The following is a 15579-nucleotide window of genomic DNA, read 5'->3' as shown; positions in this document are numbered from 1 at the left end:
TTTTCAAACTCTGCCAACAGCTCCTGGAGCTGTAGTTTGGAAGGTCTGGGGCCCATTACTATTTTCTTTATTTTACAGAGTGACCTTAGCTCCCTCATCTTAAGATGGAGGTAAGGTGTGGTGTCGAGTTCCACCACATTCATCTCTGCACTAGACATTATGCTTCTAAAAGTTGGAATACTTTTTAAGAATCTAAAAACTAGTTCTAGAATCTAATTCAAACTTTTACCAAACTTTTAAACTCTAAAAGAAATGCTAACAGGGACTAACACAAGGCCCTAGCAGGACTTTAAAGAATTTAGAAAAATTTCAAATTGCAAAAAATCAATTTCTAATGACAATTTTTGGAATTTGTCGTGTGATCAGGTATTGGATGAGTAGTCCAGCAAATGCAAAGTCTTGTACCCCACCGCTGATCCACCAATGTAGGAAGTTGGCTCTGTATGTGCTATTTCAAAGTAAGGAATAGCATGCACAGAGTCCAAGGGTTCCCCTTAGAGGTAAGATAGTGGCAAAAAGAGATAATACTAATGCTCTATTTTGTGGGAGTGTGGTCGAGCAGTAGGCTTATCAAAGGAGTAGTGTTAAGCATTTGTTGTACATACACACAGGCAATAAATGAGGAACACACACTCAGAGACAAATCCAGGCCAATAGGTTTTGTTATAGAAAAATATATTTTCTTAGTTTATTTTAAGAACCACAGGTTCACATTCTACATGTAATATCTCATTTGAAAGGTATTGCAGGTAAGTACTTTAGGAACTTTGGATAATCACAGTAGCATATATACTTTTTACATAAAACACAATAAGCTGTTTTAAAAGTGGACACAGTGCAATTTTCACAGTTCCTGGGGGAGGTAAAGTAATGTTAGTTTTTGCAGGTAAGTAAACCACCTACGAGGTTAAGATTGGGGTCCAAGGTAGCCCACCGTTGGGGGTTCAGAGCAACCCCAAAGTCACCACACCAGCAGCTCAGGGCCGGTCCGGTGCAGAGTTCAAAGTGGTGCCCAAAACGCATAGGCTTCAATGGAGAGAAGGGGGTGCCCCGGTTCCGGTCTGCCAGCAGGTAAGTACCCGCGTCTTCGGAGGGTAGACCAGGGGAATTTTGTAGGGCACCGGGGGGGACACAAGTCCACACAGAAAGTACACCCTCAGCAGCGCGGGGGCGGCCGGGTGCAGTGTGCAAACAAGCGTCGGGTTCGCAATGTAAATCAATGGGAGACCAAGGGGTCTCTTCAGCGGTGCAGGCAGGCAAGGGGGGGGCTCCTCGGGGTAGCCACCACCTGGGCAAGGGAGAGGGCCTCCTGGGGGTCACTCCTGCACTGAAGTTCCGATCCTTCAGGTGCTGGGGGCTGCGGGTGCAGGGTCTTTTCCAGCCGTCGGGATTTTAGAGTTAGGCAGTCGCGGTCAGGGGGAGCCTCAGGATTCCATCTGCAGGCGTCGCTGTAGGGGCTCAGGGGGGACAACTTTGGTTACTCACAGTCTTGGAGTCGCCGGAGGGTCCTCCCTGAGGTGTTGTTTCTCCACCAGTCGAGTCTGGGTCGCCGGGTGCAGTGTTGCAAGTCTCACGCTTCTTGCGGGGATTGCAGGGGTCTTTAAATCTGCTCCTCTGAAACAAAGTTGCAGTCTTTTTGGAGCAGGACCGCTGTCCTCGGGAGTTTCTTGTTCCTCGTGAAGCAGGGCAGTCCTCTGAGGATTCAGAGGTCGCTGGTCCTGGAGAAAGTGTCGCTGGAGCAGGTTTCTTTAGAAGGCAGGAGACAGGCCGGTAGGACTGGGGCCAAAGCAGTTGGTGTCTTCTTTCTTCTTCTGCAGGGGTTTTCAGCTCAGCAGTCTTCTTCTTCGGTAAGTTGCAGGAATCTAAATTCTTAGGTTCAGGGGAGCACTTAAATACAAAATTTAAGGGCGTGTTTAGGTCTGGGGGGTTAGTAGCCAATGGCTACTAGCCCTGAGGGTGGGTACACCCTCTTTGTGCCTCCTCACAAGGTGAGGGGGTCACATCCCTAATCCTATTGGGGGAATCCTCCATCTGCAAGATGGAGGATTTCTAAAAGTTAGTCACTTCAGCTCAGGACACCTTAGGGGCTGCCCTGACTGGCCAGTGACTCCTCCTTGTTGTTCTCATTATTTCCTCCGGCCTTGCCGCCAAAAGTGGGGGCCGTGGCCGGAGAGGGCGGGCAACTCCACTAGCTGGAGTGTCCTGCGGTGCTGGAACAAAGGGGTGAGCCTTTGAGGCTCACCGCCAGGTGTTACAGCTCCTGCCTGGGGGAGGTGTTAGCATCTCCACCCAGTGCAGGCTTTGTTACTGGCCTCAGAGTGACAAAGGCACTCTCCCCATGGGGCCAGCAACATGTCTCGGTTGTGGCAGGCTGCTGGAACCAGTCAGCCTACACAGATAGTCGGTTAAGGTTTCAAGGGGCACCTCTAAGGTGCCCTCTAGGGTGTATTTTACAATAAAATGTACACTGGCATCAGTGTGCATTTATTGTGCTGAGAAGTTTGATACCAAACTTCCCAGTTTTCAGTGTAGCCATTATGGTGCTGTGGAGTCCGTGTTTGACAGACTCCCAGACCATATACTCTTATGGCTACCCTGCACTTACAATGTCTAAGGTTTGGCTTAGACACTGTAGGGGCACAGTGCTCATGCACTGGTGCCCTCACCCATGGTATAGTGCACCCTGCCTTAGGGCTGTAAGGCCTACTAGAGGGGTGACTTATCTATACTGCATAGGCAGTGTGAGGTTGGCATGGCACCCTGAGGGGAGTGCCATGTCGACTTACTTGTTTTGTTCTCACCAGCACACACAAGCTGGCAAGCAGTGTGTCTGTGCTGAGTGCGGGGTCCCCAGGGTGGCATACGATATGCTGCAGCCCTTAGAGACCTTCCCTGGCATCAGGGCCCTTGGTACCAGTTACAAGGGACTTACCTGGATGCCAGGGTGTGCCAATTGTGGAATCAAAAGTACAGGTTAGGGAAAGAACACCGGTGCTGGGGCCTGGTTAGCAGGCCTCAGCACACTTTCAATTCAAAACATAGCATCAGCAAAGGCAAAAAGTCAGGGGGTAATCATGCCAAGGAGGCATTTCCTTACAAGGTGGTAGTGTTGGTCTAGTAGAACGCATATTTCCACATTCCTGTCATGCCTGCCCATAGACGTCACCAGTGTACTACTCTTTCCCAATCTTTGACTGACTATTGAAGACTGGCTCACCCCAATCAGTCTTCTCCCACCTTGAGACTGCGGTGGACCTCCTACACTCACTGGGGTTCAATGTGCTGAAGTCGGACTCCTCAGACGCTCCTTTCATTGGAGCTGTTCTGAACACAGTGCAGTTTCAGGCTTATACTCCCGAACAGCGAGTCCAGGATTTTGGGTATGAAACCGATGTTTCAGTCTCTGTCCTGGGTTTTGGTGAGACTGACTCTGAAGCTGGTTGGCCTCATGGCCTCCTCCATCCTGCTTGTGACACGATCGCTGGCATATGTGGACGCTGCACTGGGGTCTGAAGTTCCAGTTGACACAGCATCAGGGGAGGATCTTCTGTCACAGTAGGAGGGGAGAATTCTCCACCCAAGCCTGCAAATGCTTTGGCTTTATGCATAGAGATTGAGGGGCAACAGTTGGAATCTTTCAATTTACCACCCAAAGCCTGCATTGTTTCCTTGGCTGCCAGGTGTCTCTTTCTGCCCCACATTCTTAGATCCTTCTGTTTATTCTTTCTCTTGCCCAACAGGGCTCTGTTCTGGGCACCTTAAAGGGATGTCTTTATGCCATCTCAGCCTTTCTGAGGTTGCCAGGTCTGCCATCCTATGTCCCCTGTTGTAAGTAGTTTTTTTTAAAAGTATCCAACATGTTTCCACTTTCACCCTTTATCATGCCTCAGTGGGACCTAAGTCTCGTACTCACATTTTTCATGTGAGCTCCTTTGAAGCCGCTGCATAACTGTCCTCTCAGGCTCCTTACCACCAAAATGACCTTCCTAGTGATGATTGTAGGAAGCTGACCTGGTTTGTGGTGGACATCTGTGGCGTTGGCACCTTATACCAGGTGCAGGCAACCCCTATTAGTGTACGGAGGCAGTGTCTAGGAAGCCAGGGCGCTCTCGAGGTAGCTGCGGGTGAGCAGCCAAGACGTATCTAAGAGACATGCAAAGCTTATGCAATACCACAGTAGTCACACAGCAACTTATCACACATGAAAGAACCACACTGTGTTGCAAAAATAAATATACTTTATTATAGTAACACAACACTAGAATGCATATAGGCAGTCCCCCCAACTCGAGGTAAGTGCACACTATATAGATACCCAATAGCAATCAGAAATTAGCATAGAAACAACAAGCATTGGCAAGAATTGTAGAAAATAGTGAGGACCCTAGGGGAGGGCCAAACCGTATTCTAACAGTGGTATGTGAATTCCCCCACCCAAGGATATGAAGTTGTTAGAGGGGGGAGCTGGGAGAACTAGGAACCCCAAGAGGCGAGTACCTGAGTGACCCCCAGTGACCATGAGAGCAGAGGTAAGTACCTGGTCTTCCCAAGGACTAACAAGAGGATTTGGAGAAAGGATTGTGCAAGAACAGGAGCAGACTAGAAGAAACCAAAGGTGGTTTCCGGTAGAAGAGTACCTGCAAAAGAAGGGGACAGAGTCCAGTCCCCACAGTGGAGTGTCAAGTGGTGGCAGGAGCTACTACCCACCCTTCTGTGGATGAAGATCCATGTTGATGGGGGAAGAATACCATCTGTGGAGCCGAGGAGTTGCAGAGGAGTCCTTGGAGCGGTGCAGATAGTGTCACACGTTGGTCGTTATGTCGCAGATGGTCAGTGGTGTAGGAAAACCACCAGAAGCCTTGGCAAATGGAAGAGGAGCAAAAGAAGAGTTGCAAGGCTGAAGAGGACCAGCAAGGTCCAGGGAGCTCGACCCTTGGAGGGGAGTCCGGGCCAACAGAAGCAGTCGAAGCCCCCACAAACAACCCACAGTAAGTCATAGTGAAGCAGAATCAGCACACCTTGATGGAGTCCCACACCGCTGGAGTAGCAGAGAGAAGACTGCTTGGCAGGCAGAAGTGCTGGGGACCTGGCTACTGGGGACCTGGCTACTGGGGACCTGGCTACTGGGGACCTGGCTACTGGGGACCTGGCTACTGGGGACCTGGCTACTGGGGACCTGGCTACTGGGGACCTGGCTACTGGGGACCTGGCTACTGGGGGCCTGGCTACTGGGGGCCTGGCTACTGGGAGCCTGAAGATCCCTTGGAGCAGGAGACAACATGCATTGGTAGCTGCAAGAGTCTCGGTGCACAGGGGTATTGTCCTGCAAGGAGAGACAAGGGCCCACTGTCTCCCAAGTTGGACAGCTGGCAGAGAGGACCAAGGGGACCACTCCAAACCACCACCTGTTATGCAGGATCCACGCGGTTCCAGAGGAGAGCAGATCCCCTCAGCAGGACATCATTGCTGTAGGTGCCTGCAGGTGCAGGGGAGTGACTCCTTCACTCGAAGGGTGATTCCTTCTTCCTTCTCATGCTGACTGAAGACTTGCTTCCCTCAGAGGATGCACACCCGGGGAAATGTTGCAGAAGCTGGAAGGAGCTGTGGAAACAATGTTGCAAGCGGAGTCTTCGTCGTGGATGCAGATTGACGGTTCCTGGAGGGTCCAGTCGCGGTTCCAGTGGCTAGAAGTCGAAGTAGAGGTTACAGAAGAGCCTGCTGGAATTTTGCAAACGAATCAGAGGACCCACCCAAGAGAGAGACCCTAAATAGCTCTGAAAGGGCGATTGGTCACCTAGCCAGGTGACCCCCTATCAGGAGGGTGCTCTGAAGTCCCCTGTCTGACCTGGCCACTCAGATGCTCCCAGAGGTCCTTGTCAACCTTGGATTCAAGATGGCAGAACCCAGGGACCCTCTGGAGGCACTCTGGCCACCAACCCTGGGGTGGTGATGGACAGGGGAGTGGTCATTCCCCTTTCCATTGTCCAGTTTCGTGCCAGAGCAGGAACTGGAGGTCCCTGAACCGGTGAAGACTGGTTTATGGACAGGGCACCAAATGTGCCCTTCAGAGCATACCAGTGGCTTGGGGAAGCTACCACTCCCAAGCCATGTAACACCTCTCCTGAGCTGTTCAAGCATCAGGAGGGCTGAAACCTGTCTAAGGGGTGGCAGTAGCTTGGGCTGCCCGGAAAACCCCAGAAGGCTGGTAGAAGCAATGCTCGGGGTCCTCTATGGATCCCCACAGTGCACAAAATCATACTTCTAAAACTGGCAACAGTATTGGGGTATGATTCAGATATGTTTATTACCAAACATGCCTAGGTTCGGAGTTATCATTATGTAGCTGGACATAGGAAGTGACCTATGTCCAGTACACGCATAACATGGCGTATATTTTACTCAACCACATTACCACAAAAGAGAGCATTAGTATTATGTACTTTAGCCTCTGCAAAGCCTCTGGGGATCACACTTGACTCTGTGCACACTATACCCTACTTTGTATAGTATATATAGAGCCAGCTTCAATAGTTTGCTCCATTGCAGAATCTTATGACCTCATGAAAAAAACTACCAAGGTCAGTAAGAGCTCATTCCACAAGAGCGATGGCAGCCTCTGTGGCTGTTTTTGCAGGATTTTCTTTCAAAGTAATTTTCAAGGCTGCTACATGATAACCTACACTTACTTTTGTCAAGCATTATTGCATTGATGTAGATATAAAAAAGGATGTAGCAGTGGCTTTTATCCAGAACCTTTTTAATTAAGGTAACCCTTCTTAATTAAGGTAAGCCTCAGATCTTGACTGAACTGGAAGAAGGACCAAGGAAGTACTGCACTGTGGAACCAACAAAGAGGCTGCACTAATGTGGACTGCACCTGATGGCTAGCAAAAGGAGAGGAACTGTGCCTGCTTTGTCCTGCTCGATGAGCCCAGTCAAGAGACTCCAAAGGCCAGCTGACTGGCCTTCTGTTCGCAGCACAGGGACACACAACAGCTGAAGAAGCCTGCTGGGACAAGTTGGTAGCCCAAAGTATTCTACCCGACGCACAAAGTTGCACATGAGTTTGCTTAGTCTGGGAGTGTTGTCGGAGTGCATCTGGGACCTCCAGAGGATGAGTTATCAGCAAAGGGAGGATTGGCCTGTGACCGGTATACTGGCCGACTGAACTTCTGCCACCTGATGGCTAGCAAAAGGAGAGGAACTGTGCCTGCTTTGTCCTGCTCGAAGAGCTGTAGTCTCCAGAGCCCAGTCAAGAGACTCCAAAGGCCAGCTGACTGGCCTTCTGTTCGCAGCACAGGGACACACAACAGCTGAAGAAGCCTGCTGGGACAAGTTGGTAGCCCAAAGTCTTCTACCCGACGCACAAAGTTGCACATGAGTTTGCTTAGTCTGGAAGTGTTGTCGGAGTGCATCTGGGACCTCCAGAGGATGAGTTATCAGCAAAGGGAGGATTGGCCTGTGACCGGTATACTGGCCGACTGAACTTCTGCCAGTCCTGAGAGGACTTCAAGGGACATTGAACCTGTGTGAACCGAGGTGCAGTTGGAGCAAGACCCCTTTCGCCGCATCACATCCATAGTATTTCTGAGCATTTTCAGCATCCTTCATTTCTTGCACTAGGACCACTTCCATAGGACAAAGGCCAAAAGTGCTTGGAACTGACTGAAGACTACTTCATCTGCTGAGGTAACTTTTTCTGACAACCTTGCTGGTCTCCCTGACTGTCTGCCTACTTGTGTTAGTCACCTAAAGTGACTCCAAGTGATTGCATTACAACTTAGTTGAAGGTTTCTAATTGTCAAATTAGTTTAATTGCCAGTGCTTGTTTGCAGTTGAGTGAAATACTTGATTTACTATACCTTGTAAATTCTATATCTCTGGAACTCTCAGGCGGATCTTTTTCATTGTATTGTCTAGAAATAAATAAAAATGCAGTCTATTTTGATGAATTGGTGGTGGATTTCTTTGGAGTCTTGTTGATTTCTTCTTCATTTGGAACAATGCTCTAAACTTGTTCCTATGTGTAAGCCTTTTTGCTCAGAGCCACAACTACCTGGCGTTGAGCTGAATGTAGGAAAGTTACTCTTTTTGGTATGGTTACCCCCACATTTTACCTGTTTATCAGTGTGTTTATACTGTTTTCACTGAGATCCTGCTAACCAGGACCCTAGTGTTTGTACACTCTCCTCTAAATGTGGTTGCTTTGGTTCCCTTTACACCCCACAATTGGCATGGTGGCGTACCCCTTTAAGTCCCTAGTATATGGTACTTAGGTATCCAGGGCATTGGTACACCAGGAGTCCCCCATGGGCTGCAGCATCTATTATGCCACCCATGGGAGCCAATGCAAACTGTCTGCAGGCCTGCCATTGCAGCCTGCTTGAGAAGGTGCACGCACGTTTTCACTGCTGGTCTCTGTAACAAATGCTTAACACTACCCTCTGATAAGCCTAACTGCTCAACCACACTACCACAAATAGAGCATTAGTATTATCTATTATTGCCTCTGTCAAGCTTCTTGGGGAACCCCTGGACTCTGTGCACACTATATCTTATTTTGATATAGTATATACAGAGCCAGCTTCCTACAGTTGGGTAGTGTCTCCTGTCCCACTGGACACTCCTGCACGGCCCGGACTCTCCTATTTTCCTGCAGGTCCTCTTCTTCCAGAATCCACCGTTGGGTTCCACTGGTCTGGTCCTGGTCTTGCAGTCTCCCTTTTCCAAGTCCCCTTGTTAGTCTTTGAGAAGACCTGGTAACTTATCTCTGCTCTCCTGGTCGCTGGGGTTCACCTATCTCCCAGCTGCCTTCTAACTATTTCACATCCTTGGATGGGGACTTTAACTTCACATTCCATTATTTTAGTATATGGTTTCCCCCCCCCCCCCCCCCCCCCCCCTCGCCCAATACGTCCCTAGCTATTTTCTGCTTTTTCTTGGCAATGCTTGTTGTTTTTCTATGCTAATTCCTAATACTTACTGTGTATTTATAGTGTGTACTAACCACCAGTTGGGGGACTGCCTATAAGTAATCTAGTTCAGTGTTACTGTAATAAAGTACCTTTTGATTTTGCAACGCTGTGTGGGTCCTTTCATGTCTGATAAGTTACTTTGTGACTGCTGTGATATTGCAAGTGCTTTAGATACATCTTGGCTGCTCACCACAGCTGCCACTAGAGTTACCTGGCTTCCTAGACACTGTCTGACTAACTAATAGGGGATGCCTGGACCTGGTATGAGGTGCAAACACCGCACACCAGGCCATGTTTCTACACTGAAGATTTGACAAACAAAACTTAAGGGTCCTATAGGGATTGGTAAGTGTATTACATGTTGAGGTCACGTAACCACACTATATAATACAACCCATTTCCTCACAAGTGCCTATCTACTGTGCATAGTAGTTTGTACAGTTCTTGTGTTGGGCATATAATTTGGCCATTGAGAGATTTAAAAAGTCATGGAAAAGTACTAAGTGTCCCCATGAACGCAATTTATGATGTAGAAGTGCATTAGAAATAATGGTATCTTACTGATACTTATTTTGCGTTCAGTCTCTTTTATTTTCCTTTGCTCATGCCATCATTTACATGTCTTCTAATTAAATCTTGTTGTGATTGTTTCTTTTGAGTTCTTGAATTGTACTAATCTGTCGTTTTGCCTTCTAAATTTCAGGCACCAACCCTTATTTGACGTTTCACTGTGTTAGTCAGGGGACTATTCTGTTAGACCTTGCACCCGATGATAAGGAGCACCAGTCAGTGGAGGAGGAGGTAAAAAGATTGTTGCTGTTAATGGGTTCCTTTCAGTTAGTAATGAAAAATATTGAGTTTGAAATTCACCATTTTGATTCTGTATTCTCTTAAATTGAACTACCTGCAGATAGTCCCTCTCCTTTTTTCATTATTTTGACTGCCAGTCTGTACCCATCCTCCAGTAATACAGTGAGCTTGGGGCAAATATAATTTGTCGCAAACCTTTCTTCCACTTAAAGTAATAGGTGAAATTCACAGGGTCCCTTAATATTGCCTTCAACCAGGAGCATGTTAATTAAGGCACCATTTGTAACAAACATTTCCATATTGTTCAGTGCCGTGCATTCCATGGTGATCACAGCATCCCATAAAACTACCATGGAATGTATATATCTTTCAACAATCTCTAAGCCACGCAAAGGGTGCTCCTCTAGAATAAGGTTGTCAGAACCCTGTTCCTCACACAGCAGAGGTAGGTTGCTGTTCCCAAAACGGGTTTGGCTTTGGGAGTTCTGTCTCCTGCCTAAAGCTCCTGTGAGGGTGCAGTGCCCTGCAATCCTCCGGGGAACAGTCGGGCTCAGTTGGTGGCCTAGACCTGCTGGTCAAGGCAGTAATTCTTTTGTCCAGGCCACGACCTGAACATTTGGCCACAGTGATAACAGCAGCCCTCTTTGGCATATAAGGTTGCTGTTTTGATCACTATCAGGCACAGACTCTTTGGAGCAGTTGCTGTAAACACGACAGACGCTACTGCCATATTAAGTTCACCAGTGGCCCATTCTGGCAGACAAGCTTCCACAGTTCCCTCCCCAGAGTCAGCTACAGCTTCCTCCCTTTTACCCAGTATCATAAACTAGTCCCTAACAAAATGTGCAAGGACCTCTTTCCCTACTCCTGAGAGTCCTCTACTCTTTCCCTACATAAATCCTTCGTCTGATCTATGAACATGCTGCTGAAGTCAATTTCCAAGCATATGTTCTCCATTGCTTATGTGGTTCACCATTTTGCATAAAAGTCATCTTTGACTTCTAAACATAAGGTGCCCCACTGTCTGCTGCCATGTCCGAGCCCCTTTGAGGGCCACAGGGCATGCATGAGCTACTGGGCCTAACAGTGGTGGTTGAGGCCTTTTACTTCTGATGTCACCGGGCCCAACCTACTATGGAGCCCGCTCAAATGGGCCAAGCACGCCTGCTGCACTTGAGTCTCAGTGCTAGCTCTGGTCGGGCAGTCAAGGCACCCTCGGGGATTGATATAGATAGAGGTCAGTTAACAAGACTAATAACTCAAAGTTCAGACAGTACAAACAATAAATCACTGTTAAGCCAAATGCTTGCTTTTTAAGAAAAAGTTATATTTTATTTCTAACTCTACACTTGAAAAAGAATACAACATTCAGCAGCAACAACACAATCCCCTTTGAGGTTGGGGTTCTATTAGTTCTCAGGCAAATCCCTGCCCCACCCTATTTCGTGTTCTGTGTTCAGGGTTATTTCCGATTCACTGGTGGCCACATCCGAGAATGTACGCTCTTAGGCTGTACCCTAGAGTTCCCTTTAAACTCTTTAGGATTTCAGTCAAAAGTGTCTATGGTCCCGCAATACATTCAGCAGCGAATCCCTGGGGTCCCAAAGGCCCAGTTTCAGTCTTAAGTGTTCTGACAGTGTGGAAGTGTTCTGCACTGCCTTGAGTTCCCACTACTCAGCCGCTCCCAAACCTGGATCCTGGAGAGACAAGTCAGGCCGCTACTGAAGGATGCGGCAGCACCCTATGGTGCAGGCCATTTCTGTCAAGCAGCACTGGCGGTCAGTTTCCAGTGATCAGAACTGATTCTGCTCTGTGGACACAAAATGTAAGTTGCTCTTCCCCTCGGTCACTGCTCTCGAGCGAAACTGGACAGCAGCTGTAATATTTCACCGGCTGTGCATCCTCTGGGGTCCTCAAGACTTACGCAGCACCAAGAAGGAATCTCCCATGGTGTGAGGAGACACGCTCCTGCATCTGCAGGCACATACAGCAACGATGTCTGGCTGCATGGATCTGCTCTCCTCTGTAACCGCATGGATCCTGCATCACAGGTGGTGGTTTGGAGTGGTCCTCTGCCAGCTGTCCAACTCAGGAGATGGTGAGCCCCTGCCTGTCCTTGCGGGATAGTACCCCTGTGCACCGCAACTGTTGCAGCTACCAAGGCTTGTTGTCTCCTGCTCCAAAGGAATCTTCAAGCTCCGAATAGCCCCAGTACCTCCTTCCACAGAGAATGCGCATTGTCAGCAGTTTTGTGTGTTGGAGTTTCCCAGGCAGCACTCGCTTGGTGATTCTTTTAATCTCAAGTAGAGCATGGGCCTCCTGTATGCCTTTCCGCCCATACCACTTCTGCCAAGAGTTCTCAAGAAGGTCAAGAACGACCAAGCCAAAGTAATCCTTGTGGCTCTGGACTGGGCAGGAAGAGTCTGGTATACCGAGCTATTGAGCACGGCCATTGATCCTCCGATCAGACTGCCCTTTTGGGGCGATCTTCTGTCACGGCAGCAGGCAAAGGTTCTCCACCCAAACCTGTTCAGTCTCCGCCTTCTTTTGTGGAGATTGAACAGCGGCATTTGACATCTTTTGACCTTCCGCCTGAAGTATGAGATGTTATCTTGGCAGACAGGCGTTCCTCCACCAAAACGGTATACACCTGTTAAATTTGTGCCATGGTGCACATGCAAGTCTGTTGACCACCCTCTCTGTCCCTCTTTCCGAGATCCTCTTGTTTATACTTTCTTTGGTCCAGCAGCGCTCTGCTTTGGGCACCTTCAAAGGTTATTTGTCTGCTATCTCTGCATTTCTGATATTACCTGACCAATTATCTTTAAGTTCCTATATTTAGTAGATTCCTTAAGGGTCTTACCCATATGTTTCCTCCATCACCATTCATCATGGCCCAATGAGATTTGAATATGGTTCTGACATTTTTCATGTGTGCTGCTTTAGAGCTGCTTCACAATTGTCCTCTCCCGTTTCTAACATTAAAAACAGCCTTCCTTGTGGCCATTACATCTGCCTACAGTGTGAGCAAGCTGCAAAGCATTGTCACCTATGAAACCTACCTTTCCATCTATCCTGACAAAGTGGTGCTTTGAACCAGGGCTTTGTTTTTGACAATGTTGTCACGCGCTTTCATGTAGGCCAATCCATCACATTGCCTTTTAACGCACTCAAACATCCTTCTAAGGAAGAGGAGAGACTCCACCACCCTGACCCAAAAAGAACGTTTAAGTTCTACCTTGATCGTACCAAAGAATTACAGGTGGATGATGAACTCTGTTGAGTATGTGGACGCAAAGAAAGGATGTGTAGTGCAGAAGTGCACCATTGCCAGATGGGCCGTTCTTTGCATTAAAATGTGCTGCGCTTCGACTAAAAAGCAACCCCAAAAGGGTTTGCAAGCTCACTCTACCAGTGCAACTGCTGTAACCACTCAACATGCGTAGTTCCAGTCCTGGACATCTGTCAGGCAGCAATGTGGGCATCCTTGGCACACGTTCACCAAACACTGCTGCCTGGACAGTCAGGTCCAAAGTGACGGGTACTTTGCCCATTCGGTTCTGCAGGACATCATAGCAGACCCTCCTCCAGGGATGATATTGCTTGGGTATCTATTCTAAGGTAAGGAATCTGCAAGTAGAAATCTCTAAGATGAACAAGTTACTTACCTTTGGTAACTCCTTATCTGGTAGAGACATACTCTAGTTGCAGATTCCTTACCAACCCACCTCCCCTCCCCCCCACTCTGCGAACTGATTTCTTGGGACAGGGACTCCCCTTTTAGGGCCCTAGTTTTTGACGCACCTTGGTCAGTGTTATTCATGGCTCCACGCTTCTGGCGTGGAAAGTCATGAATGAAAAGAAGCTGACGTCAGCGTGATGCCTATAAAGGTCCCATGACATCATATCCGGCAACCATGAAGCAGGCGATTGACACGGAGCCAGCCAACACCACCTGACGGCGTGCAGGGGTACTGCTCGAGGAAAAAGCTCCAGATCCAGACTGACACCTGGGAGAAATTCTAAGGTAAGTAATCTCCAACTAGAATACCTCTTTACCAGATACAGCGTTACCGAAGGTAAGTAACTTGTTCAATACGTTTATGCATACTATAACATATATCTATACATGTTTCATACATACTATATTTTGGTACAGTATGAAGTGCTTTATTTTGGCATGTGTTCCACAAACGTTTTTCCAAATTAATTTCGGTATAAGTCCTTAGGATAGGCAGGATGAGAACCGTGTCTTAACTTGGTGTTGGAGTTCGTGTTCAATTTTGCCTTTGCCTCCTTCATAGAAAACCTTCAATTGGATAATTCTATTAACTTTAACCTGCAGCCCTAAAATACTGTATTATTGCTTAGTCATCCAGTTTTTTTTTTTGTTTTTTTTTAAATTATTTTTTTGTTTTTTCTTTGCAGATGCAGAACTCAATCCGAGAACATAGAGATGGTGGTAATGCAGGTGGGGTCTTCAACAGATATAATGTCCTCAGGGTAAGCCTTAAACGTCTGTTAGCCAAAACATAATAATCATAGTCAGAATATGTTTCAAGTAAGTTGTACCATCTTTAGTTGAATATATTATAGTGTTCAGACATTTGTTATTGCTGCATCTTCTGATGGGCTGCACATCCTAGAAATGTGCCAAGGATGAATCTTCTGGTGGACTCCACGTCATAGATATGTCCTGAGGAGTGAGATTAGATCCAGAACAAATTTAAAATATCAGAATTAGTAGTTGTCGAGACGGGCCACTCACCTGAAAAGCAGGATGTCTGCAGGGGCGATGGTATTTCCCCCCACCCGACCTCGTGGAACACCTCTCAGCACTTCCTGGTAGTCACAGAAACCCTGGCAGCTGCCCCAAAAGGGAAGGAGGAGTGGAAGAGAAAGAGACAAAACACTGCCACGTCTTGCCAGTCCAGCGAGGCACCCTGTATCTTTGGGGGGCGCGGGGGCAGGTCGTTGTTGACAGAGTGTTAGTAGAGTTAATGCACTCAACTTCCTTGAAACTGAATCTCTCTTTCTGATATGGGCACGGGAGCAGTAGGAGAACACCGGGATGCTCCAGCACTTTTCTTGGATAATAATAACTGTTGGCACAATTACTAACTTTGCATTACCAAAAACCCAAACTGAGTACCATAACAATAAGTACTGTGACACTAGGGCTGGCTTCACAGTGGTTCACTGTTGCACACTACAATTAGAACTATGGTTGCACTTAGCATGCACAAGAAAGACAAACAAGGGCATTAATTATATCACATATAACTTTCCTGCATAGGGTTAAACTAAAAGGAACAAAAACAATCCAAGAAATACAAATGTCCACTCTGAGTTTAAACCGGGTGGCACAATTTGGTTTGGTTTCACTGTGTGTGAAAACCCCTTCTAAAGCAAATTCCTCAAACCTGAAACACAGACATGAATGACAGTTTAAATCCAAAAGTTATGCTTTTCGAGAAAGAAAAGTCACGTAAATGCTCTTTTAAAATTGCAGTCACTTTTTGTAGTACTTGAGCTCAAGCAGATTTCCTGAAGCACATTTAGGCAAGTAACTACAGTAATAATGTAGAATGTTCAGAAATGCATTTGTCTCTTCAAGATAGGCACTCTGCCAAAATACTAGGTCTGAAATACACCAGCTGTTTTAGGAAAGCGCGGCGCTCAAAGAACAAACTTCCTGGAGAATACTAGTCACTTAGATGCAGTCTTTTCCGGAGTGCTGGAGGAATGCCTGGTGTCAGCTGGTACTGGAATGAAGAAAATAATTGCCTCAAAA

The 15579-nt window shown here is 47.4% G+C and overlaps 1 protein-coding gene across 1 annotated transcript in view; it reads left to right on the top strand.

The window, feature by feature from the left end:
• LOC138296500 (poly [ADP-ribose] polymerase tankyrase-1) overlaps positions 1–15579 on the top strand; it is a 734848-nt gene that overhangs the window by 581400 nt on the left and 137869 nt on the right. Inside the window, exons 20-21 of the mRNA XM_069235671.1 lie at positions 9679–9776; positions 14214–14288. Coding sequence (XP_069091772.1) covers positions 9679–9776; positions 14214–14288 — 173 coding nt within the window. The remainder of the gene's footprint in view (positions 1–9678; positions 9777–14213; positions 14289–15579) is intronic.

Source organism: Pleurodeles waltl, chromosome 1_2 (assembly GCF_031143425.1).
Source record: "Pleurodeles waltl isolate 20211129_DDA chromosome 1_2, aPleWal1.hap1.20221129, whole genome shotgun sequence".
Classification (NCBI taxonomy): domain Eukaryota; kingdom Metazoa; phylum Chordata; class Amphibia; order Caudata; family Salamandridae; genus Pleurodeles; species Pleurodeles waltl.
The sequence above is the reverse complement of the archived record's forward strand: the minus strand, read 5'-3'. Positions and strand labels throughout refer to the sequence as shown.